The following is a 25,635-nucleotide window of genomic DNA, read 5'->3' on the forward strand; positions in this document are numbered from 1 at the left end:
ATGGGTATCTGGAATAAAGAAAATGGTCGATAACCTGTGACTTTACCCTTAATGAAAAAATTCTTGAAACACTATTGCCTTAAGAGTGAAGGTAGTGCTGATATGTTGCTGGGGAAGCGTAACAATCCCACAGCCAGATCCGACATATTTAGGTGAGCCACTTTTGATTGATTGATTGATTTATAGCTTTTAGGAGTAATGCCAAGCACTGGGGCAACTATGGGCATTCAGCGCTGAAACAGAAAATGACAGTGAAAAGGTTTAAAGGGTGTAACAGGAGGAAAGCCTTGCAGTTGCACTATGAATCAATTGTTAAAAAAGGGTTGAAAGTACAATGGAAGAAAGATATTATGAAAGAAGGAATAGTAAAAGGAATAAAATTAGATGCAGCTAGGGGCTGAAGGGACGCTCCAAAAAACCTTAAGTAATGTCTACATTACACCACTTGAGGTGCATTGACAGCACTAACCCCCTATGGAGGCCACCTTTGAACCACAAAAAATAATACATGTATTGGTTCGTGAGTTGTTTCCTATTCTTTATTGCCAAACCCTGTGGGTATCCAGGAAAAAAAAAAAAGGAGTATGATTAATAACCCGTGACTTTACCTTTGACCAAAAATTAATTTGGGTGGTTGGGATCTATTTATTAGGAGCTAAGCCATTTCGTCACTGTCAGTTCTTTTATAAGCTCCTTTGAAGACAAACAGCAGCTACATTATCAAAAGCAGGTTTTGATGTAGGAAAAACCTGTTTTTGGTAGCTGCTGTATCTTCAAACTTGCCAACTATCCCTTATGAAAGGCATGTGACTGGGGTGAACATTCTTGCACAGACCTGCCATGTAATGAAGATGGCCGAAATGTGCTGTAGTCACATCTGTGTGAAGACGTAGAGAGCCGAGGCACTAGTCACTGTAGGTCAGGAGGTAGAGCCCTCCTGTCCTGAGTCCCTTATATTCTGTCAGTGTGCCAACAAGAATTATTCTGGCTGCGATCAAGTTTAAGAGAATTCTTTGTAATTGGCTGGTCTGTCTTAAGGAGCCATGGGAGGACCATGGGAGTGCAACTCCTTTGATTCCTCACGTTACCAAAAACTGGTTTTTCCTGTCAAAACCTAAAAATTAGTTTTTTGGACACAACCCGTTGCTAAGTTTTCCTCCTAGCCCAACATACCTTGCCAGGTGTTTGGAAGTGCAGATGACATGACCGATTCCTTCCTTTGAGTTTGTCTAGAAAGGAGCAGACACTAAAAGGCATTCATGAAGTGATGGGTTTGTACTGAAGAGACCAATTTTGTTTCCAATAATTGGGTTTATACTTTCCAAACCGGACAGTCATCCGTATGGTGTAAGTTGTTGATTATTTTGGATCTAAAAATCAAGTTAGGTAATTTCATAGAGTTTTCAGCCAAAACTTTATTGTGATTCTTTGCGACAAAAATCTTTTCAAGCAAACGAGTGCAATACACAAACAAAACAACAAAAGGAGAAAGGAAAAACAATTGTCATCAGAGAAACAAAGGTGTTGCCAAATTATATACACAAACTATACACTTCAGACTAGTTTTTAATACACTTCTTAATTCTAGCAGACAGAGATCACAAAAAGCAACAGTTTTGATATAATCACTTTGTTAGGATAGTTTATGACAACATACATTTATTTCAGTATACTGTCTATCTTCGTTTAGGCAATGGATGTGGGGAGCTACCAATACTTTTAAGCCTATTCATCAAGGTAATCCTAATATTTGTTGATATATAATACATTTAGCTTGCACCATAATTACATTTGTTGATACTGTAATAGTATATGATTATACATTTAGTGTCATTGTTTACAACCACTTATATACAATCAAACAACTAAACCTAACATATCTGTTATGGAAAGAATAGACTTTTTACAAACTGAAGAGGAATTATTTTCTATTTAGGTTAATTAGTTGAAATTATAACAAAAAATTTTTTATACATAAGTAACACAACGTAGTTTACAAATATGCTGAAAATTATATTAAATGGCTTTAGCACACCTGTAGTTGCCCTGTGCCAATCTATTCAGCATGAAAGACTTCATAATAAATGCAAGTTCTTGCAAATACTGTATGCTCAGAGGCTTAGTAACACAGTAAAATGGCACTTAACAGTGGTTTCTACTTTATTTGGATACAAATTTATGGATGAAGCCAGACTTCCATTGATATACAATTAACTGAAAATATTTTGAAATTTTAGCACCAGAGCCATAGAATTGAGATTTCATTGATAATCTCTTGTAATTTAGCTAAATAATGGCCCAAATCCAGCACTTCACAACAAAAGCATATCTTAGCTAGGTATTTATAGATATCCTTGTATATATTTAAATGCTTTAGAAAGATAGTAATTTCACTGATCTCATATTCACACATGTACACACATACACACCCATGAGTTAATGTGGCACTGAACTATATTTTCAATAGTCTACTTAAGGCAATACATAGTACAATAGTACAAAAATATTGTCTATTATTAAGTGGAATGCTGAATGCATATACTGTATACAAATTCAGTTACAAAAACTGAATATCTAGTTACGTAACAAAACTACTCCATACTACTATCCAGTAATGAATTTCATGAAACATTTTTAGGTCTAAAACCAATACCTAGATAACAAGAATAATACCTGCACTAATGTCAATTCTAATTCATTGAAGAGGAGCTCTAGTACAGGAAAGTTATGAGGGTAACCTAGATCTTCCTTAAGGAAATAATTTGGACTTATTGAATTGGACTAAGGTAAACAAAAGCTACTGTAGGTATTTATATACTTTGAAACAATGATTGCCAGAGTCTGCAACAAATATCTGTCCATCAGGAGTAAGTGTCATGCCCTGAGGTCCATACAAAGGATCGGCAAGGGTGTTGACATATGACAAGAAAGAGCCCTGGGAATCAAACACCTGAAATGAAAGCAAAAGTTTTAAATTTTTTTTTTAAATTTTCATCTTGAACAGAATTGGAATGAAAGCAAAAGTTTTAACTTTTATAAATTTTCATCTTGAACAGCTTACTATTCTGAACTGCTGCAGTAGGGTATTGCATAAATATACAGGCTACAAGGTAATTTTTGAAAGGACTATGTCCATAGTTGTATTCTGCTGCTAATGTGCGAAACATTTTATTGTGGTGATGTATTATATGGGAATTATGAAAAGCTGAAAAGAAGCTTACCTGAATTCTAGAATTTCCCCAGTCGGCAACAATAATGTTGTCATTGCTGTCTACAGCTACTCCAGTAGGGGCATTGAACTGCCCATTTCCCTCTCCACTTGTACCAAAAGTAAATAAGAAATCTCCATCACTATCAAATACCTATGAAGATGAAAAGAACAAAGACACCATAAATTTACTTTATAAAAACTACTGTAATTTTCAGTTGCAAATTCACTCCACCCATCAGTATAAATGTTTTACAAAAGACTACCAGACTCCACCAATTATAAATGTTATACAAAAGACTACCAGATTGTGCTTTACAAAGAACAAGTATGTTATGCCTTGATGCTTAGTGAACATCTGTTTCTTCACAACACAAACCATCACCTTTTCTGTAGGAGTGTTCCTCAGCATTAACTGGAATTGGTCACAAACTTGGTAATAAGGTGGTTAAGGAAGGTGAATAGGAAATACCCCTCACTGAGTTGTGGTCGCCCAGCACTTTTTTTCAGCTGTTGCTGCACAGTGACTGTGAAGTTTGAATGTGTGGTTTGTTTTATGTTTTGTTGACATAGAAAACAGTGACATGAAAGGAGGTGTACAGGGTGTCAATGAGAGTATTGGACCTAAAGTCCCTTTTGTTTAGGTGGATCCCCACCATTTACAGGCAGTCCCCTGTTATTTGTTGACACTGTCTTTTCTTCCCTGGCCCATTTCAACATCCTTGGTTCAAAACAGAAATGACATACTCCGTACTTGCAACCAACAAGGAGTCAGACTTGATTCCTTCATTGGCTTTGAAGGACGAGTATGTCTGAATACTTACCCATCAACCCTCTGCTTCATTTCTGGGGAGAGTTATACATCTTCAGAGCAGAGGGCTCCATGCCTATCTCTGTTGTATGGTTCTGATCTCTCCCCAAGTTTTTCATTTGACTCTTCACCTCGGCTTCAACTAGGGCACATTCATTCAGGGTACATCTCCTGTTGTAAGCATCTCAAGGAAATAACAGACCTCTTGGATTTTGTTGCAGCTTTAGAGTTGCATGTTCCAGAGAAGTCCGATCTCTCACCCAAGCAAGAGTAAGTATCTGCAAGGTTAACAAATGCAGCAGCAAGGTTGTCCTCGTCTCGGCAGGGGCAACCAGCTTGGCAGTTGCAAGCTCTGCTTGGTCACCTGTCATCACCGGGAGGTCGGTTCTTCATGGGCATTTTCTCCTTCATTCACTTAAGTAGATTGAAGGGGTCCTGGTGTCAACAAAGGTCTCCCCACTCCTTCCCTTCCACCCTCAGAGAAGTGAGACAAGACTTAGCCCGATGGTTAAATGACAAGAGCATCCCCTTGGAGTGTCACGATTCCCCTCCGGAGATACTTCATGCCTCAAGGCATCAACCAGAAGGCAGTCACCAGCACTTCAAGAGGTTGGGTTGGGTACTTACCCTAATCTAACCTAACCTATCCTGATCTAACTTATGTTCAATATCCTGGAATTTCATGCCTCTGTATCAACCAGAAGGGAGTCTCCTTAACTTCAAGGGGGACTTAGTTTGAATATTTAACCCAACCAAGCCTGACCTAATCTGCACCTTAATAAGTGGTACCTTGAGATACGAAAGGCTCAACTTACGAAAAACTCAAGATACGAAAGCTAACACGAAAAATTTAACGGCTCTACATACGAAAAAATTTCAAGATATGAAAGGTTTCTGTAAAGTCCGAGATTCGCCCGAACCACCGATAACAATTTTGAAACTCGCGCGCCGCCAACTGAGTAGACTCGCCACCATCCTCCTGCTCTCCCATTGGTTCCTGATGCTAGTCACCGCCATGAGATCCTTCTCTCCTATTGGTCAGCATCCCTCCCATGATGCATCTACGTAGCGGCGTGCTTCTTTGGCTACTGCACGGCATCATCTGTATCGTACGCATGCGGTATTCGTTCAGTCTAACGATTTCGTTTATTAACGTAAATTCGTTAGTGATTTCGTTGCAGTATACGTACTTTATCCTGTTGTGTGAAAACTTTACTCTACTTATACGTAAATTACGTACAGTATAATGTAGTCATGGGTCCCAAGAAAGTTGAAATTCACGGAAAGAAGCGAATCCTCTCTTTGGAGACAAAGATGGAGATTATCAAGAAGTATGAAGCTGGTATGCGATTGAGTGTGATCGCCAAGGAATACGGCCGAAATCCGTCGACAATGGGCACCATCCTTAAACAGAAGGATGTCATTAAAGCAGCTACACCTTCCAAGGGCATCACTATTTTGTCCAGCAAGAGGACCCACGTGCACGACAAGATGGAACGGCTGCTTCTTGTCTGGATAAAAGACAAAGAAATCGCTGGCGATACGATAACGGAGATGGCAATCTGCCACAAGGCCAGTGCTATTTTTGGCGATTTGATTGCCCAGGTAGAAGACGACGGAGGAGAAGGGACATAAACGCCAACCCCAGAGTTCAAGGCTTCGCATGGGTGGTTCGAGAAATTCCGTAAACGGACTGGTATCCATTCGGTGGTGCGGCATGGGGAGGCTGCCAGCTCGGACACGAAAGCGGCTGAAGCCTTTAAAAAGACGTTCGACGAGATGATGACCAAGGAAGGCTACAGTTCTCAGCAAGTCTTCAACTGTGACGAGACTGGCCTTTTTTGGAAAAAAATGCCTCGTCGGACGTACATCACGGAGGAAGAGAAGAAGCTACCCGGGCATAAGCCTATGAAAGACAGGCTTACACTTGTTCAAACGCCAGTGGGGATTGCAAGGTGAAGCCCCTACTGGTGATCATTCAGAGACTCCTCGAGCCTTTAAGGTCCACAAAGTGCTTAAGGAGAAGCTTCCAGTGATGTGGAGGGCTAATGCGAAAGCCTGGGTAACAAGGCTTTTGTTCACGGAGTGGGTAAATCTGTGTTTCGGCCCGACAGTGAAGAAATTCTTGGAAGAGAATCGCCTCCCTCTGAAATGTCTGCTGGTGTTGGACAATGCCCCTCCCCACCCTCCTGGCCTCGAGGAAGATATCCTAGCGGAGTATTCCTTCATCAAGATTCTTTATCTTTCGCCTAACACCACCCCTCTCCTCCAGCCCATGGACCTGCAAGTGATATCGAACTTTAAAGAAGCTGTATTCGAAACATCTTTTCAAGAGATGTTTCGACATCACCGATACCACAAACCTCACCTTGCGTGAATTTTGGAAGGAGCATTTCGACATGGTCATATGCATCCGACTCATCGACCAAGCTTGGCAGGAGGTTTTGAGGCGAACCTTGAATTCCTCGTGGAGGAAACTCTGGCCTGATGCCGTATCCGCCCGAGACTTCAAGGGATTCGACGTGGGCGAAGCTGGTGCTGCAGATTCAGAAACAGTTGACGATCCTGAAACTGTTTTGGAACCAGATCTTGATGAGATCGTTGCACTCGGCAAGTCCATGGGGCTGGTCGTCGACGAGGACGACATCAACGACCTTCTCGATGAGCACCAAGAGGAGCTTACGACAGATGACCTGAAGGAGTTGGAGGCCATGCAACATAACGTTGTTCAAGAGGAGTTCTCTAGCAGCGGCGAGGAGGAGGAGGACAACCCTATGACAACGGCAGAAATTAAGGATGTTCTAGCCGCTTTTCATAAAGTGCAACCTTTGTAGAAAAAAAAAAAAGACACCCCGAAAAGGCCCACACAGGTCGTATGCTTGCGCAGTTCGATGACGTTTGCCTGAGTCGTTTCAGGAACATTGTGAAAAGTAGGCAGAAGCAGTCTTCCTTGGATAGTTATTTTTTAAAGAGGCCTTTAGTATTAGCAGGAGTAAGTAAAAAGTAAGAACCAAATGATACTAAAAAACAGAAAGTTGAAAGTGGTGATGAAGTGGAAATTTTGTAAAAAAAAAAAAAACTATGTAAAGTATAAAAAAGTAAAAAAAAATAAAATAAAAAATAAAAAAGGCAAAAAAATTTTTTTTTTTATTTTAGTTTTTTGTAAAGTTAAGTGTTACAGTTTTGTTAATGTGTTTCGTAAATTTTAGTTTCGTTTTCCTTACATTTTTTTTGTGTTTCGTAAAGTTAAGTGTACGTACGTATCTGCCGTTTGTCCTCCTCCTCTTTCGCCACTTTCGGAGATAGCCTCACTCGAAAGGTAAGCTTCCACATTTTACTACATACGTACAGTATTTCTTGTATACCATGTACACTAATACACTTTATTTACAGGTAATTAGCAGTACGTTATTAATTTAGGTATTGAATGGTCCAAATTGTTGTAATATTTCATTGTTTATACGTCAATTTAGCTTTATTATGAAATTTACTGGGGTGTTTTTGGAGGGCTTGGAACGTATTAGCCATTTTACATGTAAAATGTGGTCCAAGATACGAAAACCTCATGATACGAAAGGCGCCTCGGAATGGATTAATTTAGTATCTATTATAATATACTTTCTGTGTATGAAGCCACATTACAATAACTATAAAAATGAAGGCGTTACATTTTTAATGTTTTTTTATTTTTCCAATAAAATCCAAAATAATTATTTGATCACTTAAATTTTTTTCCAGATTATCACATTATATATAATGTATAACATATAAAAATTTCATAAAAATCGGAGCATTATTTCTATATAAGCGTGCTGCCCCCTTATCATAACTTAGGCCATGAAGCTCCCAAACTCTTTTTGGAAAAGCCAAGGCCAACAGGAAAATTGTCTTTAAGAGTCAGATCCCTGTCTGATGAACGACATAGGGGCTCGAATGGAGCTAGAGTGAGACTTCTCAGGACTAGAGAAAGATCCCACGCAGAAGGCTTGAGTTCTGTTGGTGAACAGAACTGTTCAAAACTCCTGAACAACAAGATTTCCCAGGATGAAGAGATGTCCACGCCTCTCAGGCGCAAAACCAAGCCTAAAGCCGCTCTGTAGCCTCTAACAGCTGAAACAGAAAGACCTCTCTCAATCCTGAGGAAGATCAGAAAATCCGCTATCCGTTGAACAGAAGCTCTTGAGTGGAGAGATCCCATTGACGACACCAACTACAGTAGACTGCCCACTTCCCCTGTTAAAGTGCTGACGAAGATTTTCTGAGATAGCCGGACATCTGGCCTGCAGCCTTTCAAGAAAAACCTCTTGCTCGGAGGTGATACTTTTAATAGTCTCCAGCCATGAAGGAACAGGACCTCTACTGATTAGTGAAACCTTTCCACATGAGGCTGGCAAAGGGGTTGTTGCCATGGGGGAATTTCTTTTGGAACTTCTGACAGAAGAGACAGGTCCAGGAACCACTCCGCTTGAGGCCCTAGAAGTGCCACCAAAGTCATCCTGAAATTTCGAGAACTCATTACTGTTCAGAACTTGCTGGATCAAGCAGAATGGAGGAAGGCATACACCTCGAGATTGTCCCAAGGATGCTGCAAGGTGTCCTCTGCTAGAGCAAGAGGATCCAGGACCACTGAACAGTAAACCTCCAGCTTCCTGTTAAAGCAAGTGCCAAATAGGTCTAGCATAGGCCTTCCCCCAAATGTGAAAAAGCCTATCCGCCACGTCCTAATGCAGAGACTACATACTCCGTGCCCAGGATATGGTTTCAACGACTCAGCTTGTCGACCACCACATTCCTCTTGCCTGGGATGTACTTGATGGAGAGCTCCACCAAGTTGTCGGTTGCCGACTGGTGCAACTCAACTGTCAACGAATGGAGTTGATGAGGCACCAGATGCCATTGGTTCACATAGACAACCACCATGGTGTTGTCTGACTTCAGCACGACAGAATGACCCTCTACCCTCTCTTGGAACTCCCACAGATCTAGGAAAGCTACTTTTAACTCCAAAATGTTGACATAAAGCAGCTTGTCCTCTGCACTCCAAACACCCAAGGCAAGGAGATCTTCCAGATGAGCACCCCAACCGTCAATGGATGCATCCGCAAACAGGAGTAAGTCTGGAGGGGGTGAATGCAGAAGAAATCCCATCGTGAGATTCTGGTCAACCAACCACCAACAAAGGTCTTCCCTCACCTCTTCTGACAGAGGAACTCTCTGCAGAGGGGAATCTCCCGCTGGGAACCAGAATTCCTTCAATCTCCACTGTAGAGAGCAAAGGTGAATGTGACCATGAGGGACCAGTTTCTCTAGAGAAGACAAAATCCCCAGAAGGGCCTGCCACTGGTGAGCTGGCTGTTCGGACTGTGACAGGTATGAACTTGCCACCATCCTGAACTTCTCCAACCTCTGGTCGGTAGAAAAACCCTTGACACTGTCGTATCTATATCTATACCCAGATAGAGAGCTCTCTAGCTGGGAACCAGATTGAACTTCTCCAGGCTTACTACTATGCCTAGCTCCCGACAAAACTGAAGAAGGCGATCCAAATCTTGAAGTAGTTTCTCCCTGGAGCTTACCAAGACCAGCCAGTCTTTGAGGTATCTCAACAGGCAAGTTCCTTGAGCATGAGCCCCTGTCAAGACTAGGGCATAGACCCTTGTGAACACCTGAGGGGCTGTAGTCGATCTGAATCAAAGGACCTTGAACTGGAAGACTTACTCTCCCAAGCTAAAGCGAAGGAACTCCCTGAATGAAGGGTGTACTGGAAGTCGTCGTGTCTTATTGCTGCCAAAGCTGTCCGGGGCATCTCCATCCTGACTCTTGTCTTCCTTACAAAATGATTCAGTGTGGAAAGGTCTTTCACTGGTCTCCAGTCACCTGTAGCCTTCAGAACCAGGGAAATCCGACTGTAAAAACCCGGTGAAGGACAATGCACTTCTTCCACCGCACCTCCTCTGGAAGAGCCAAGTACTTTTGAGAGCTTTGAGCATAAGTAAGATTGAGAACGGGTCTGTATGAAAGAGGGGGAGATAAGTCGAAGGGTAGTAGATACCCCACCTGAAGTACATCTACCCACTTCTCTGCTCTATGTAACTGCCATTTGGTTCAATGGCCCACCAGGCATCTTCCCTACCTATAGCAATGGAGAGGGAGAGGAGCCCACTCTACATACCCCCTTGTCCCTTCAACTAGAACTCCTCCCAGCCTTGTAGGGGCAAGATTGAAAGGGAATGTGTTGCTGTCTTGACTGTGACAGAGAAGTAGACTGAGAGGTCGACTTGACAGGAGGAGACCGTCAGGTCTGCCATTGCGGAGGGGGAAGAGGACAAGAACAAGCCTCCGATTAGATACTGCCCGATGCACTAGCCTATTTTTGGTATTGCTCGCCGCCGGTTGATTGCATCTTCTAAATGAGTTCTTGGGAACAGAAGCTGTGACTCAAAGAGATCCCCCTTTCAACAGGGCTGATAAGGACTCCGAATCTACTGACCCTGCCACCTTCGAAAAGGCCGCATCCCTCCTAGCCAGGAGGAGGTTGGCCCACAAAGTCGCACTAAGATGGCCTGACAAAGGAGGAGGAACTAACTGAACTCCCTCTGTGATCTGTCGCTATCCTGGCTCATGCAGTGGACCACAAGTCCAACCAGGATACAGTCTGGAAGATGGTAGAAGCAGCAGCCTCCATAGCCAAGGGCTCATACGAAGAAAATGATGGACCTTCAGACCTAACCTGATCCAGGGTCAAACCAGGCTTAAGACGGATCATGTCCAAATTAAGGTGATGGAGCATCAGCTGAACCACGTTGGTGGAATAATACTTCCTAGGAAGCACGAGAGGAGGAAGAAGGAACTTTGAGGCACAGAGAGCCATCTCAGTCTGAAACCAAGGCGCTAACACGCTGCAAGATAGGCTGAGCATGCCCTGACAGGGGAAGCTCAAATGAGGCCTCAGTACCTTGCCTTGAGCTTAGCAAGGCCTCTATACCCATTGGAGTCATAGAAGACTGAGTGCATTCTACACCCAAGATTATTGAACTCACAAATGAGATCAATGATCCCTGAGAAAGAAGACTGAAACTCCTGGCTCTCTCCCTCCTCTGGTTCTGGCAAAGGAGATTGACAATGCGAAGAAGAAGAAGGCTTGGAAGGAACCTCATCCTTCCCTAACAGCACTGGCGAGGCTTCTCTAGGAAGCTGGGCATCATGCCTCCCACTGGTTGGAGTGGAGTCCCTAACTAATGAAGATCCTGAAACAGAGGGCTCCAGAACACGGTCAAGTGAAGAAACCCGTATGTGGTCCCGAGCTAAATCGTGTACCTGCTTGTGCAACGAACCATGTACAAGTTCTCGGGATGAATCCTGTACGTGGACATGTGATGAGTCGAGTACATGGCCTTGTAACGACACATGAGCATGGTCTCGAATATTGTGGAGACTGATTCCTAAGGTCCCAGGCTTTGCAAGGTGAACAAGAAACACGTCCATGGACTCGAGTCACCTTACGTTCTCGACTGTCAACCACAACACGTTTGCAGAGAGAAGAATCCTTGGAAGGTGCAGGAGACACTGTCATAGCAGCCACCTTCGACCTCTTAACCCTCTTACGCCGAAGCGGTAAAAAAAAAAAAAATTGTCTCCCGTGTGCCAGAGGTGTCTCAGAGTGAGCGCGGAAGCGGAAAAAATATTTTTTTCAAAAAATCACAGCGCGCTTAGTTTTCAAGATTAAGAGTTCATTTTTGGCTCCTTTTTTTGTCATTGGCTGAAGTTTAGTATGCAACCATCAGAAATGAAAAAAATTATCATTATCATATATAAATAATGCAATATATGATAGCACAAAAACAAAATTTTATATATAATTGTATTCAAATCGCGCTGTGCGCAAAACGGTTAAAGGTAACAAGTTACTTTTTTTGTTGTTGTAATGTACACTAAATTGCAATCATTTTGGTATATAACACATTGTAAAACGATAAAAGCAACACAGAGAAAATATCACAAAATAATGCATGAATTCGTAACGCGCGGACGTAAAATATTTTTTTCAAAAATTCACCATAAATCTAAATATTGTCCTAGAGACTTCCAATTTCTTTCAAAATGAAGACAAATGATTGAATATTACTATATTGTAAGAGTATTAGGAAAAAGCTACAACCTTCGAATATTTTTTGTTTTATTCTACATGAAATTGTGCACAATTTCATATATAAAACTCTATGAAATGCCTAATATGAAATGGAGCAAATATTCCGAGAATGGGACGTACGCATTTCAGAGATTTGTGGCGGAGGGAAGGAAAGATTTTTTTTTCCGCGAATTTAAAAAAAAACTTGTAAGTCGACGTAAAATATGTCCAGTCGGCACACGGGAGACAAAAAATGTTGACGTAAAATACGTCCAGTCGGCGTAAGAGGGTTAATCAGAGCCTTATCATCTTTACGATGGACTGGAACAGGTGCAGGAGATAGATATTGTTGAGATAAAGGGCTAACACTTCCATGGCCACGTACATGTACATGTAATGGAGAGACACATCTTTGTAGAGAAGTCGGCGAAGCACTCTTCTCTCTCACAGAAGACGACGCCACAAAGTCCAGAATTCTCCAACATTTGACTGAGGCCGAGGAGGGGGAGGAGATGAAGAAGCAGAAGTACGACATCTGTTGCTAGAAGGAGGAGAGGAAGAATCACTCCTTCTATGACTCTTGCCAGAGAGAGCAGAACACCTCTTTTGAAATAACAGTCCAGCCTCTCAACCATAGCTTGAAATGTCTCCGATGGCTCAGCGAGAGGTTGCGATGATGTCATAGGTGATGATGGAGATGACGTCACAACAATGGGAGGCAGAGAGGCCACCTCAGATATTGTCATAGGCTGAGAGGATGCTGGGAGTAACATCACGACATCTCGAATAGCAGTGCTGGTTGATGGCCTCACTTGTGGAGCGATAAAGGGTGACCCATTAAATGTCGACGTTGACAAAGGCATCATGCTAGGAGGCAGCACACAAGAGCTAAAGTAGTGTAGGCCTGGATGTGGAGGGACTGCTGAGGGAGCTGGAGGGGGTTGATGAGCAGCCAAGAAATGCAAGAGTAGGCCATCAAAAGAGGGGCACCCTGTAGGCCTAGAGATGCCCATACAGCTGCCATCTTGTTTGATTCGGAATCTGAAATAAAGGAAGCAGGTGTAGCCTCCTCCCTATTGGGAAGGAAAGACATTATATCCTGCAATCTCATCCTGTGCAACCTCCAATACTTCCTACGACAAATCGATGGAAGAAAAGGAAGGAGACAATGGTACAACCGACGCAGAGGGAATGCTTCTGGTGGAACATTTCTGGAAGAAGGGGATGCTGAACCATCCAAATGAAAAGGTAAAAAACCCTCCCAAGAAGAACAAGTAGATAACTCTATGATGCTCCCTCTTTTTGTAGAACGCCCTCCACTGCGACACAGGCCAGGAACGACATTCCGGGCAAGGATTAGTAATGGTACAAAAATTAGATCGGCACCTACTGCATGTAGTAGTATGGGGATCTGTAAAGGTAGCAGCCAAAAACCTGGAGCAAGAAATCCCTGAATGCCTGGGCACATGCATTTACAAGGCCTAAAGGAGTTGGAAGACTCCATGAACAAGGCACAGACACAAACACACACAAACAAAGAAATCATGGGCAAGCGAAGCAACCGGCTTGGGACGGAGAGTGCAAGCAACTACTCTCCAAGGCAGTCAAAGAAAGACTGATGCGTCACGAGGTTCTATGCCTGGTCGGTGACTAGCTTCCACCTCATATACGTATGAGTTGCCAGATGCCACAACTTCCTTGCTTAACAATCAATCTTTTATTGTTTTTAACTGGTTTCCAGCTGGCAAAAGATTATCATATTGTAAGACTGAAGGTTTAGTAGCTATGAAAAATACAAATTGATTAAAAATTTGTGATACTTCTTTCTTCAATCAGCATCACAGAAGGCAGCACCTACCAACTGAATCATAACTACTAACCTTTCATGATGAACTATGGCATTGACTACAAGCTATTGGGAACTTTTAATGATTTGTCCTTATGGTTCTTGTGTAAAATACTTTCTAATCACAAAGTATTTTCCTAAGTGTAACTTTTTTTTTCACTTATGGAATCTAGGAAAAAATTGATGTATAATGCAAGATGAGAGGTTCCAAGGAGGTTTGAGCATTAATTCCCCACTGAATTCTGAAGATTTTGAGCATTACATCTCTGTTTACATGCTGAAAGCACATGATGTACTCAGGCATAGGTTACCTGCTCCTATTGAATTTAACAATTCTGTAAAGTTTAAATGATTTATTTTGTATGTATGAAACAACCTGAATTCTCAAGAGTAACAGTTTGATTAGATATTTAAATCATTTGTGAGTCAAATCATAAGGAGAGAGTTTGATACTTGCCTTAACACAGTGATTATGAAAGTCTGTAATAACAATATGTCCCATGCTGTTTACTGCTGCAAAGTGAGGGCCAGCAAACTGAAACTCATCTGTTCCTCTGTTGCCGAATTTTGTCAGAAGCTTCCCAGATTGTTGGAAAATACAAACACAAGAGGCTTTGTTGTCCACAACTATAATGTGCCCATTGTTATCAACACATACCCCTTTTGGTCCTGGAGAAAAAAAAAATATACGTACATATGTAATTAGACATACTCCATGAAGTAAAAAAGTCCTATACTATATTCCATATTATTTGTCTCTACCATCTTTTGCTTGACTAGTTAAAATACTTATTGTAGCCAGAATCATTAAAAAACATATTTAAAGGTCCCTCACATTCCAAAGTAAATTATGTGAAAATGTTGAATATAGACAAGAGAAATACTGTACTAAGATCCTAATTTTTTCTTATATAACTGTATAGATTAATATTTTATTCAGGGGATCCTGGATTATCCTTTTCTGAATGATAACCAACCTAATTTTCTGTCAAAAATGAATTCTATATGACATATGCCATCACAAGATATCTCCATTTGGTACTAACAATGTAAATAACCAAAAAAATGGTAAATATCTACTTAATCCTGTAAATGGCTGAAATAAGCAGTAAACTATGATAAAGAGGCCATTGCATTTACAGTATCACCCCCATGCACACCACTAAACTAGGTTCTTAAGAAAGTTAACTTGCTTTAGAGGTTAAAATTCTGAAAGGTTTTCCTTACCCAAGAGCTTCCCATGACCAATACGAGTGACAAACTTTCCAGAAGGTTCAAATATTGACACCCATTTGTTTTCATAGTCTGCAACTACATAGTTCCCATTTGGTAAAGCAGCAACACCTGTTGGTCTCTGCATTTGCCCTATGCTGCGGCCACGAACACCAAACCTAAAATTGGACCAATGCAAGGCTCTACTTAGTATAATTAAATTGCTAAATAAAAATAAATTATATGATGAAGGACAAGAGTTATTACAGTAAAAGTTAATGCAGTATATCAATTATTGCTTGTTACAGTATATTTTTCAGTCAGATAATTAGCAATTGGAAAATGTCTCCTGGTGTAGATGGTGTCTAACTTCACAAAGTCCAGCTATGTGACGATAGCAAAAATCATCTGGCTAACTGGTGGTATTCACTGATTAATAGTCTCATCTCAGGCCGAAGGAAGTAGTAACAAGAAAAATAACGTTTGTCTTGGTCCATGAAACTTCCTTTACCAAAACCTTATCTGGCAGATAGCAGCTAATGGCTAATTTCATGTGCATTTCCAGGGTGGCATGTCTGTTGTTTGCCTTCTTTGATCTCCACAGTAACGATCAATCCAAGGTGGCATGTCTTTTGTTTGCCTTCTTTGATCTCCACAGTAACAATCATTTCAGGGTGGCATGTCTGTTGTTTACCTTCTTTGATCTCCACAGTAACAATCATTCCAGGGTGGCATGTCAGTGGTTTGCCTTCTTTGATCTCCACAGTACCAATCCTTAGACAAAAATTTGTTGGAAAGACATCCTTAAGCCAGAAAGTGCTATGCCAAAGGTACTAACTCTGACTACTGCATCAGTAAATAATATATCTTGCCATCAAGGAGCCAGCCTATGATGGGTCATCTGCTTTCTGATTTAGAGCTAAATGCAGAGAATTTGTCTTTTTATTTCATTACTGACTCAAATCTTACCCTTTTCTCAATTGTGTATTACTCTGCTGTGTCACATATTTCCCTTAAATATTTTCTTATATATATATATATATATATATATATATATATATATATAGATATATATATATATATATATATATATATATATATATATATATATACTAGTACCTTATTTTCTTTAGTTATTCATTAACTTAATTTTATGTCTTATCTAATTATATATGCTGAATGCTTACAATGATTTATCAGGAAATCTTTCCAATTTTAGCAAATCACAGCACACATGATAAACAAATTACAGAGCAACAAAGTGTACTTGTAATGCTTTCTTCCATTTTTAATTTTTGGGGTTATCAGCATTAAAGTTGAAAACAAAACAAACTAAAGCGACAATAGTGTCCCTAGGAGAGAGACAAGTCTCATGGGAAACCTCTCTTTAGGAGAGGGAAGGTACATGTCCCACCATAACACTTGGTTCAAAAAAAGTTTGGCACTCTGGTGCAATAGGAAGTAAGAGCCTTTTCCCTGACACCATTAACCTCCTGAACTTTACCCTCCGATCTTGAGATTAAACTCCTGTCATTGTTACATTTGCTGATGTGTTAAGCCATGGCACCAATTAGAGAAGGACATGGGTCTTTGCAGTTTCTCCAGGTCTAATGTCAGCTTGCAGGCTGATGGGTCCAATGCTGATGTAGTTACCATGTCATCCTGGATGTATACGTAATTTCCTCTGGGGCATAAGCGATGTGTAAGGGGCTCACTCGCTCTAGACAAGGAACTCTGACCCGCAGATCAGAAAAAGTGATTACCCATAGGTGGTTGTGAGCTACTGCCCCCTGACCCCCTTAGACTGGGGAAACCACTTGTTTGGAGCTTTGAGGGCCTTTTTATGAGTGGCCCTCTTGGACTTCTCATTCTTCCTCCTGCTACAGGAGGGGAAGTCAAGAACAAAGAGGAGGAAAGCAGACTTGACAAGGATTAGGAATATCATGAATGCTTCGTGCCTTCCTTGTCTCCAAAAGGGAAGGACAGATCAAGGCTGATACACGTAATGCCATTGTTGTCACTCTGAAGAAGTAGGAGGGTTTGCTAGGGGAAGTACAATTGCTATAGGGGGATCCCATCCCCATCTTTATCAAGTCCCAAAGCTGGGCTATGAACTTCAAATCACAGGTTAGTATGGGCTCCAATAACCACCCCTGATGATACTGATAACCCTTGGTGCGATGCTTCTGTGCATATCCTTTCACCTGATGGCAAATACCTTATGATAGAAGTTGAGCATGTAGAATTTATGAACAGCAGCTTTTCATAATACTGAATGGCACTTAGTCCCTCCTTCAGTAGGTATTCAGAAACTGCCGAAGAAGACAATTATCTTACCTATGAAAATAGCAGTGAAATCCATGGAAGACCTTTTTCAGAATTAATGTAAAATATAGTTCTACCTACAACATTTTAGTGAACCAATATGCTCTCTAGGTAGCCCCAGCCTTCCGTCCCTTCACTTTTAAAACAATCAGTCATGTGAAGACAGATTTTCAGAATTTTGTGGTAACTGGGAAGTGAGCCAATGGCTGAAATAAGCCATTTGTCTTCCATTCTTGTATGTAATAATTCTACTTGCCCTTCCTTTTGAGACAAAAAAAGCTCCCACTGTTCTACTCGCCCTTCCTATTCAAAGAAAAAAGCTCCTTCTGGACGTGGCTACAAAGTAATTTGGGACCCACATGAGAAAAATCGCAGATGGGACAGCCTTGGCTGAATTTCATGCTAGGCTCCACCTTCTCAACATTATAACTTTGACTACTCTGCTGGAAGTTTCCATTAGGAAGCTTCCAGAGTCCTCTGGAACAATGTTTGCTGCTATAGCCAAAACACTTATGCGGACCCTATGGGTAGCACTATGATTTTCTGGAGTGTTGCATCAAGGCTTAAACACAGGTGGGCTCAAATATGTCACTCCCCAATGTAACCTCCATATTACATTTTACCCTCTTCAGTAGGGACCTTCACGATGAGTTGCTCAACTTATTTAACGAGCAAAAACCAGAATGGTAGATTATAGCTAGGAAATTAAAATTACAGTGCTACCCACCTTTCTTACACTTCACTTTGTTGTGGATTTTTGTGGAACATATTTTTCATGTTTCCCTGGGAACTTTCATCATTTTGGGAATTTTTCTACAGGCCTCATCTTTTATCTCTAAAATTATCACTAACTTTTGTTTTCAGGCAGTGTACTGTTAAAATAGGCCCTTGTAAGCAGTTATATGCATTTTTAGAGGGGTTCTTGAACCTATCCCCACGAAAAAGTGGGGTAGCACTGTACCCTGAAGCAGAATGGTGAAAGTCATTACATGTATGAGAAGGCACTAGTTTGGACTAGGAATACAGCCGAATAAAGGTGAAAATAAGCAATGATGGGAGATGATGTTAATAACATTTGTAACTGATGACTTCCAAGGTTTTCGCAAAAGGTATGCAACTTACCAGTGTTCAAGCTACCAACAGGAGAGTGTGATATCTATAAAGGTACAATATCTGTATTTTTCAGTCTCAACAAACTACATACAATCACTGCATGTAGATATGGTAAATGATAGCATATTCCAGTTACCTTAGCTTGCACTCTCCAGCCAGTGTAAAGACTTGGATGCACTGATTATTTGAGTCAGCGACTGCTATGCGGCCATCCTTAACAGCATTGTATGCAATGCCCTGTAAAAAAATAAAAAGATTGAGTCAAATACTGTACTTGAAATGGAAGGTTAGGTTGGTGATTTATTTCAATATTACATTTACTTTCACTGGTAATTATGTTTTGTGTATGCCAGTATGATTGTTTTTTCACAGAAACAAGTATTTTATATACCTGAGGATTGACAAATTCTCCTCTGTTGCGTCCCCTTCGTCCAACCCTTAGCAACATGTCATCTTCAATGGGATTTGTGCGTCTGGAGCATGATGAACGATGAGACAGTGGTCGTCTAGATGCTCGAGATGCTCTAGATGTCACCTTCATGAATTAAAACCAATCCATATATTTTCATTAGTATAAAATTTGGTCATAAAAAAAAAAGACAAAACCTGAATTAAGCTGAAGTTAAAAACAATGGAATTTAGATTTAATACAAATGACCAAACATTGAGTCACAGGTGAGAAAGAAAACTTTTCAGAAAACAAATAGCTAGGTTTCACAAATAGTAATAAAAAGATTTTCAGATGAAAGAGTAAATATGAAAGGGATACATCCCCAACTGAATCTTGAGTACTGTACATAAATTCACAAAAAATAAATGTGAACTAATATTAAAGATTCAGTGTGTGAGAAGACATACAATATACTGTAACAGGGAATGAAAACTAAAAGGGAATGTTATGATGGAGACAACTCCACCAGCGATAAAAATAATTCTAGGTGTAAAGGGTAGCTTTACAAATCTCATAAAAGAACACATCCACAAAACTATTTCAAGTATACTGCAAATTTACAGTATATGTACCTAAGTGGATGAAAGTAAAGTTTAGTAAGCAACAAAAACAACTGAGAAAGAGTGATGTACCTTAAGTGCAGTAAAAAGGTACTCCTGAACAGTGGCATGACATTAAGGGTAAAACAAAAGATTATTAATAAATAAAACATACAAAGAAAATTATAGATAAAATAAAAAAATATAAACCAACTTAATGAGTGCTGTTGAGAATATTTCTTAAAGAAAAACTTTGTTCATATGTGGAACAAACCTTCGGTCTTGACAATAGGATATTTATCCAAGCAACAGCTGGTAACCGGTTAAAAGAATCTGAGATTGTAAAGCAAGGAATCTGTGAGATCTGGCAATGCCTGTGCATACGAGGTGAAAGCTGGTCAGAGACCACGCATTCAACCTCATGACACCCAATCTTTTCCTAACTGCCTTGGGGAGTTGACGCTTACACTTTGCTATCTTTCCAAGCTGGTTTTTTTGCCCGTGTTCTGTTTTTTATTTTCGGTGTTGAGTGTGTGTGTATTTGTTGGTATGGCTTTCCTCGAGTCTTCATGGCCTCATCTAGGTTTTTGCCATCGTCAGCTACGAATCTACATACAACTTGCAGTAGGTGCAGAGCTAATTTTTGTATGGTGACGAATCCTTGCCTGGAATGTTGTGCCTGGCCTAAGTCGCAGTGGAGGTTGTTTTATAGGAAGAGGGAACATCACAGAGTTTCAACTTTCCCCTCTTGGGAGGGGTTTTCTTCACCTTGTCTGGACGATTCAGCTGCTTCCTCTCCTTCGGTCACTTTTCGTGATGCTAACTCTGGTGTTCCTGTGTCTCCTTCCTTTTCTTTCGGTGATTTGTCAATGCAAGTATCGGGAGGTGCTTTTATGTGTACATATTGTAGTCCCTTCTACCTCGGGTTCCAATTGTCTTCCTGGGAGAGAGGACGCTGCCTCATCTCATTCCTTTATTTCAGATTCAGTCACCCAAAATGGCGGTGGTCTGGGCATCTCGGGGCTACGGTGTTCACCCTCCTTGGAGGGTTTTTGTCACATTTCTTGGAGGCCCATTCCCCTCCCCCTGGACTCCTCTACATTGGATCTCTTATGGTCCCTGGGTATCACCTTATCGCTCCGCCAGTGAGGTCATTGACTAGCTCTGGTCATAGGGAGGTCGTGAAGTCACTTCCAGCACTCTCTCAAACTGTGACGTCAGTTGAAGCAGCTACTTATCCTCCCGCCACTGTGACGTCATCTCTCCCAGCTATGACATCATCGTCCTCTCGCTGAGTCATCCGAGGCATTGTGTCAAGTGGTCTTCAAGAGGCTGGACTCTTGTGGAAGAGAGGTTTTCTGCCCTTGCTGCAAAGGAGACGTTGGGTAAACGTAAGGTTTCTTCTCCACTCCCTGCTTCTAAGAGATCTCATAAGGAGGGAGATTTATCTCATCCATTTTCTTCTCCATTGCCGCCTCGTCATCGTATCAGACGGAGGATCGAGGACTTTGCGATTATGTCTTTTGTGAACAGAAGGAGTGCATCACCTTCTGTCTCTCATGACCTTGTCTCCCCCATGCACGTCCATGGTCAAGCAGGTGAGAGGAGCGTTTCGCCAGCTGCCCCACATGGTCATGCTTCCCCATCGCAGGTTAGCATTCATGGGATTGACGGTGGAATCTGCGGAAAGGAGCCATCCTTGTCTTCGTTACATGGTCAGGTCTCCCCTGTGCATGCTGGTAATGCGTTTACATCTCTCTTCACGGCCGTGTCTCTCCACATGGACGTGTCTCAGGCTTGCACATATGTGCTGATGTTGTTGGAGGTGCCCCTTCTTCGTCTGCCTCAGTTCCAGTTCATCGCCGTAAGGATGATAAGGCGCCGATTAAAAGGTCAAAAGTTCCAGAAACAGAAGTAGTCCAGGCTGTGTGTGAAGACTTGTCTCTTGACAAGACAGTGGTTGACGGTCGTGAGTGTAAGGATTCCTTGGCCCATGGACAGGTTCTTCATTCGCTTGAAAGGAGTCTTTATCCTAAGAATTGTTCGCCTTCAAGAATCTCTTTTTGGTCATGTTCTGGGTCTCGAGACCATGCTCGGTCGACTTCTCACGGATGTGTACTTGTCTCATCAAATGGCCGTGTACACTGTTTCTCCTTTGAACGTGTACGTATTTCGCCTGACATATGTGTACCTGATCGTTTCACCGACGGTGTATGTGATGCCTCACACAAGTCTGTATGCGGTTCGAACCAAGATCATACTCTAGTGTCGTAGCTGGTTAACACTCAAGAGCCTTCGATAGCAGGGTCTTTGAATGTTAAGAGGCGTCTCCCCTACCGTTAATATCCAGAAGGCTAGATACCCTATGGAAACTTCATCAATGTTGCTACAAAAGGACAATGAACTGCCAAACCTTCTTCACGTCGTCAGTCATCGTTGCTGGAGCAGGAGGAGGGCAATCAGGTTTTTGTCTTCCTTTACGAAGGTTGTTGATCTCATTCGTGGGCTCAACAATCTTGAATGTAGGACACAAGCTCAGTCTTCTATCACGCCTACATGCTTAAAAGCCTTGCTGGGTGCCATTCAGGATCCTAAGACTTCTTTTGAACTCCTCCTGTCGGGCCACGCTCAGTCAGTCCCAATAAGAGCAAATCAAAACATTTATGTGCCATATCCCTTAAGTTTGTGTGGATAGACTGACGCCATCAGGTTCCTGCTTCTAAGAGGGAAGATATGCCCTTAATATATTTTAAAGCCTACTGAAGAAGAGCAGGCTCTAATCTCACAAACCTTCACTTTCACATAGCTCAGTTGTCCTCTGACGTACCCCTGTTGGCACAAATGGTGACCTATCACACCCACTGCTTGAGTGTGTTCAACTATTGGCAAATGGGTACAAAAGTAATGTACGTATGGAATAATTTTATGTGACTTCAGACTCAAATCCAAAAAGTAAAATCAGATGAATAGCATTCCTTGTGTTTAAGAGATTTATTTCAACAAAGAAATTCTGATCTCTGAACAATATTAGTATACGTAACTTAAGAAGGTTTCAAGTCTATTGCATCATATACAGAAGCCTATCTGTTTATGAAGTATATCAGGAGCAACAGCAAAAATAATTAGAAAAAAAAAGAATAAAAAGTTTCACCATAAGCACAACAGTAACTACTTCAATCTCCTTTAAATGTACATAAGAAAATCTGAATTTTTCACTTTATAAATCTTGAAGTGATGTCTTTAATCATCTTAAAACAATTTTAAATAAAGTAGCTTACCTGCGTTGAGTGCGACTGCTGTCTAGCTAATGTGTGGGGAGGGACAGATCGCTGACTGCTACCACTGTCCTCTTCCAAAGGTGGTATGGCAGCAATGCTGAATGGGCTGCCACTGATAGGGTGACCATACAAGAGCACCTCCAAACAATAGGTTCCTTCTCCATGAACTGTGAAGGCCACTTCATATGTCCCATTGTTCAGATCAAGCACCTGAGGTTGGCAGAGCTCTTCTCGAGATCCACTTGGGCTTTTACTCGAAGCTCGTGGAGAAAGAGATGAAGCCCGCGGTGAGCTTGAACCATGACGAGTCACTGTTAAACTTGTGCGAGAAATAGCTGCAGTAACTTCTGCACCACCACAAGATGCTTTTTCTCCTTTGTGATCCCTAGTCACTACTGTTACAATGGCTTGACGACCCACAGTTATCTGAAATACATGCAGGCTCCATAAATGTTATGAAGTCATAGAAGCACCATGTATATTGCAGCTATTTTCATCTACTAAAGTACTGAATCCCTTTAATTAATTTGAAAAAAAAGTCTGAAAGTAATAGACAAGAATACAATTTAAAACATCTTCAGTACTTAAGTAGTATGTGACTTGCAACTGATGAGAATTTAACTTTTGGGACAAAAGTAGAATTTGGTAAGCTTGGAAATTTTCTCTCTTAACAACAGAGCATACCTATATAGAAATATGGAAGCAGAATTAGTGCTTTTGGATTCATAACCCAAATAAAAATTATGATATCACAGTCAAAACAATAGGTAATGTTTAATGACAATGACACCCTAATAGTAAAATTTTTAAGTGCAAGATATACATTACTAGATCATTTCCCTCTGAAGTACACAGCATAGCATGATCTACATTTTGTGAATCAATAAAAATGAGAAGAAACTATCAATTGTTCTGACCTGTCTAAGCGATTCTCCAGTGGCACTTGTTTGGTGAGGCACAGCACTGTTGCTTTGAATACTTCCCACATGAAGGAAGGCTGTCTTTAAGGGGTCAATGTTGCCTACCACAAACCTGCAACAAAAAATTATTATGACATCCAATACCATCATATGCATAATCAATGAAAGTTAGATAAGCAAATCCATGCATCTAGACATCTGCCTTTAAATATTACTTAATGCCACTCAAAAGACCAATCTACAACATTTCTACTCACTTTAGGTGACTATTTTCACGTGGAGCTGGAGGGACATTCATGTTTGCATAATCCATGAGTCTCTCACCAAGTTGTTTCCTGACAAGAACTACTTCCATTGCAGGGCAGTGTGCCAAGGCTTTCTCAACAAACTCGCATCCACTTTCCACTCCACATACCCATGCTTCCAGTTCTTCCTTCTGGTTATCTGAAAAAGTGTTACTAGTCAGAAATCTTAACACTAAATAAAATATTCCACTGTTAATTTCTATATCAATAACATAATAAATGAGAATGGTTATTTTTTATACTTTTACTTTATAAAACTGTATTACTTTAAAAACTGTATTTGTTTCCATTAATTTTTTTTCTAAAAATTCACTTTTTAAAATAGCATTTCATACACAAGAGACTGTATAGTTCCATAACATTTCTAAATATACATATGTAGTTACATTTTATCTTATATAAATAAAAATAATTACAATTAATTTCTAATGAAGGTATGTACTATAACACAGTTGTGATACATATAGAAGGATATCTGCAGTTACCTAGGGTCTGCTGCTTTTCTGACTCAATAGTGTTGAGTGAATTGATGAGTGTCGTTTGTCTCTTATCCAACAATTCATGAAGGATGTCAAAACACCTCCGGATTTCCTTTTCAGCCTCTGTCCTCTTCTCTCTCAGGTTGCGACTCACATCTTGAATATCACATATGGATTCCTTCACACATGGCAACTGAAATAAGTCAGTGTAATCTAAAAATACTTATTGAAAGATTAAATAAAATAACTGAAACTTGTTGTGGCGACAAGAACAAATAAATTCTTTTCCTAATAAAGGCATCACTGGGGATACAATTTAAGAGTAATGTTTTCAGATGACAGTTCTAGAAGATATTAAAAGTATACAGGAACCTCCCAAACCTTTGTACTATAGTATACCCAATTAAGATACATACCTTATGGAAAAGTAATTAAGATGATAATTCAATGAAAGAGATCCTACCCACAACAGGAAAGTAAATATCTAAAGGAATATTACTGCATATCTATGAATCTACGTATACCTGCAATGAATTTTTGCTAAATCTAGTTTTTACAAGAAGGGATATTCAATTTGATTTAAGTAAGTTTAATTTGATGAACTGTTACTGGAACTGTCTGGTTAGTCTATGGTGTGATAATGTTTCACAGGTAAAACCTGTGATACATTTATAACCATAACCTATATAAATATAAATGGTAAAAGTGAAAAATTTTAATCTTAAAAATTCCATGATATTATTATCAACAACATTATTATTTAAGAACTTTTATAGAACCTAAAATACGATGTTGCCTTTTGTTACGTAGATATTTGGCTACTTAAGACTCCACCAATATATGCTCCAGAGTAAAAAGGATATCACAAGATAACCCACTGATGTTCATCACCCTGCATTGTGAACTTTAAGTTGAATGAGTATGACCTACCCTGTCTACTCGGCCTAGTCTTGAGCCCAGAATTTCTCCGATATATTGAGGACAATGAATCAATCTAAGGATAGATCCCTAATATATTTT

The 25,635-nt window shown here is 40.6% G+C and overlaps 1 protein-coding gene across 9 annotated transcripts in view; it reads right to left on the minus strand.

The window, feature by feature from the left end:
• Positions 1–1,400: 1,400 nt before the first annotated feature.
• Positions 1,401–25,635, minus strand: part of LOC135196257 (tripartite motif-containing protein 3-like) — an 879,736-nt gene continuing 855,501 nt past the window's right edge. For 8 of the 9 annotated variants that reach the window (XM_064222946.1, XM_064222949.1, XM_064222948.1 and 5 more), the window contains 11 exons: positions 24,622–24,808; positions 24,089–24,275; positions 23,829–23,943; positions 22,912–23,337; positions 19,727–19,750; positions 19,035–19,178; positions 18,780–18,880; positions 15,221–15,384; positions 14,451–14,662; positions 3,222–3,362; positions 1,401–2,950 (listed from right to left, as the gene is read on the minus strand). In XM_064222946.1, coding sequence (XP_064079016.1) covers positions 2,798–2,950; positions 3,222–3,362; positions 14,451–14,662; positions 15,221–15,384; positions 18,780–18,880; positions 19,035–19,178; positions 19,727–19,750; positions 22,912–23,337; positions 23,829–23,943; positions 24,089–24,275; positions 24,622–24,808 — 1,854 coding nt within the window. In that variant the 3' untranslated portion in view covers positions 1,401–2,797. The remainder of the gene's footprint in view (positions 2,951–3,221; positions 3,363–14,450; positions 14,663–15,220; positions 15,385–18,779; positions 18,881–19,034; positions 19,179–19,726; positions 19,751–22,911; positions 23,338–23,828; positions 23,944–24,088; positions 24,276–24,621; positions 24,809–25,635) is intronic. The other variant, XM_064222944.1, reaches the window with a different exon arrangement.

This window comes from Macrobrachium nipponense, chromosome 17, assembly GCF_015104395.2.
Source record: "Macrobrachium nipponense isolate FS-2020 chromosome 17, ASM1510439v2, whole genome shotgun sequence".
Classification (NCBI taxonomy): Eukaryota; Metazoa; Arthropoda; class Malacostraca; order Decapoda; family Palaemonidae; genus Macrobrachium; species Macrobrachium nipponense.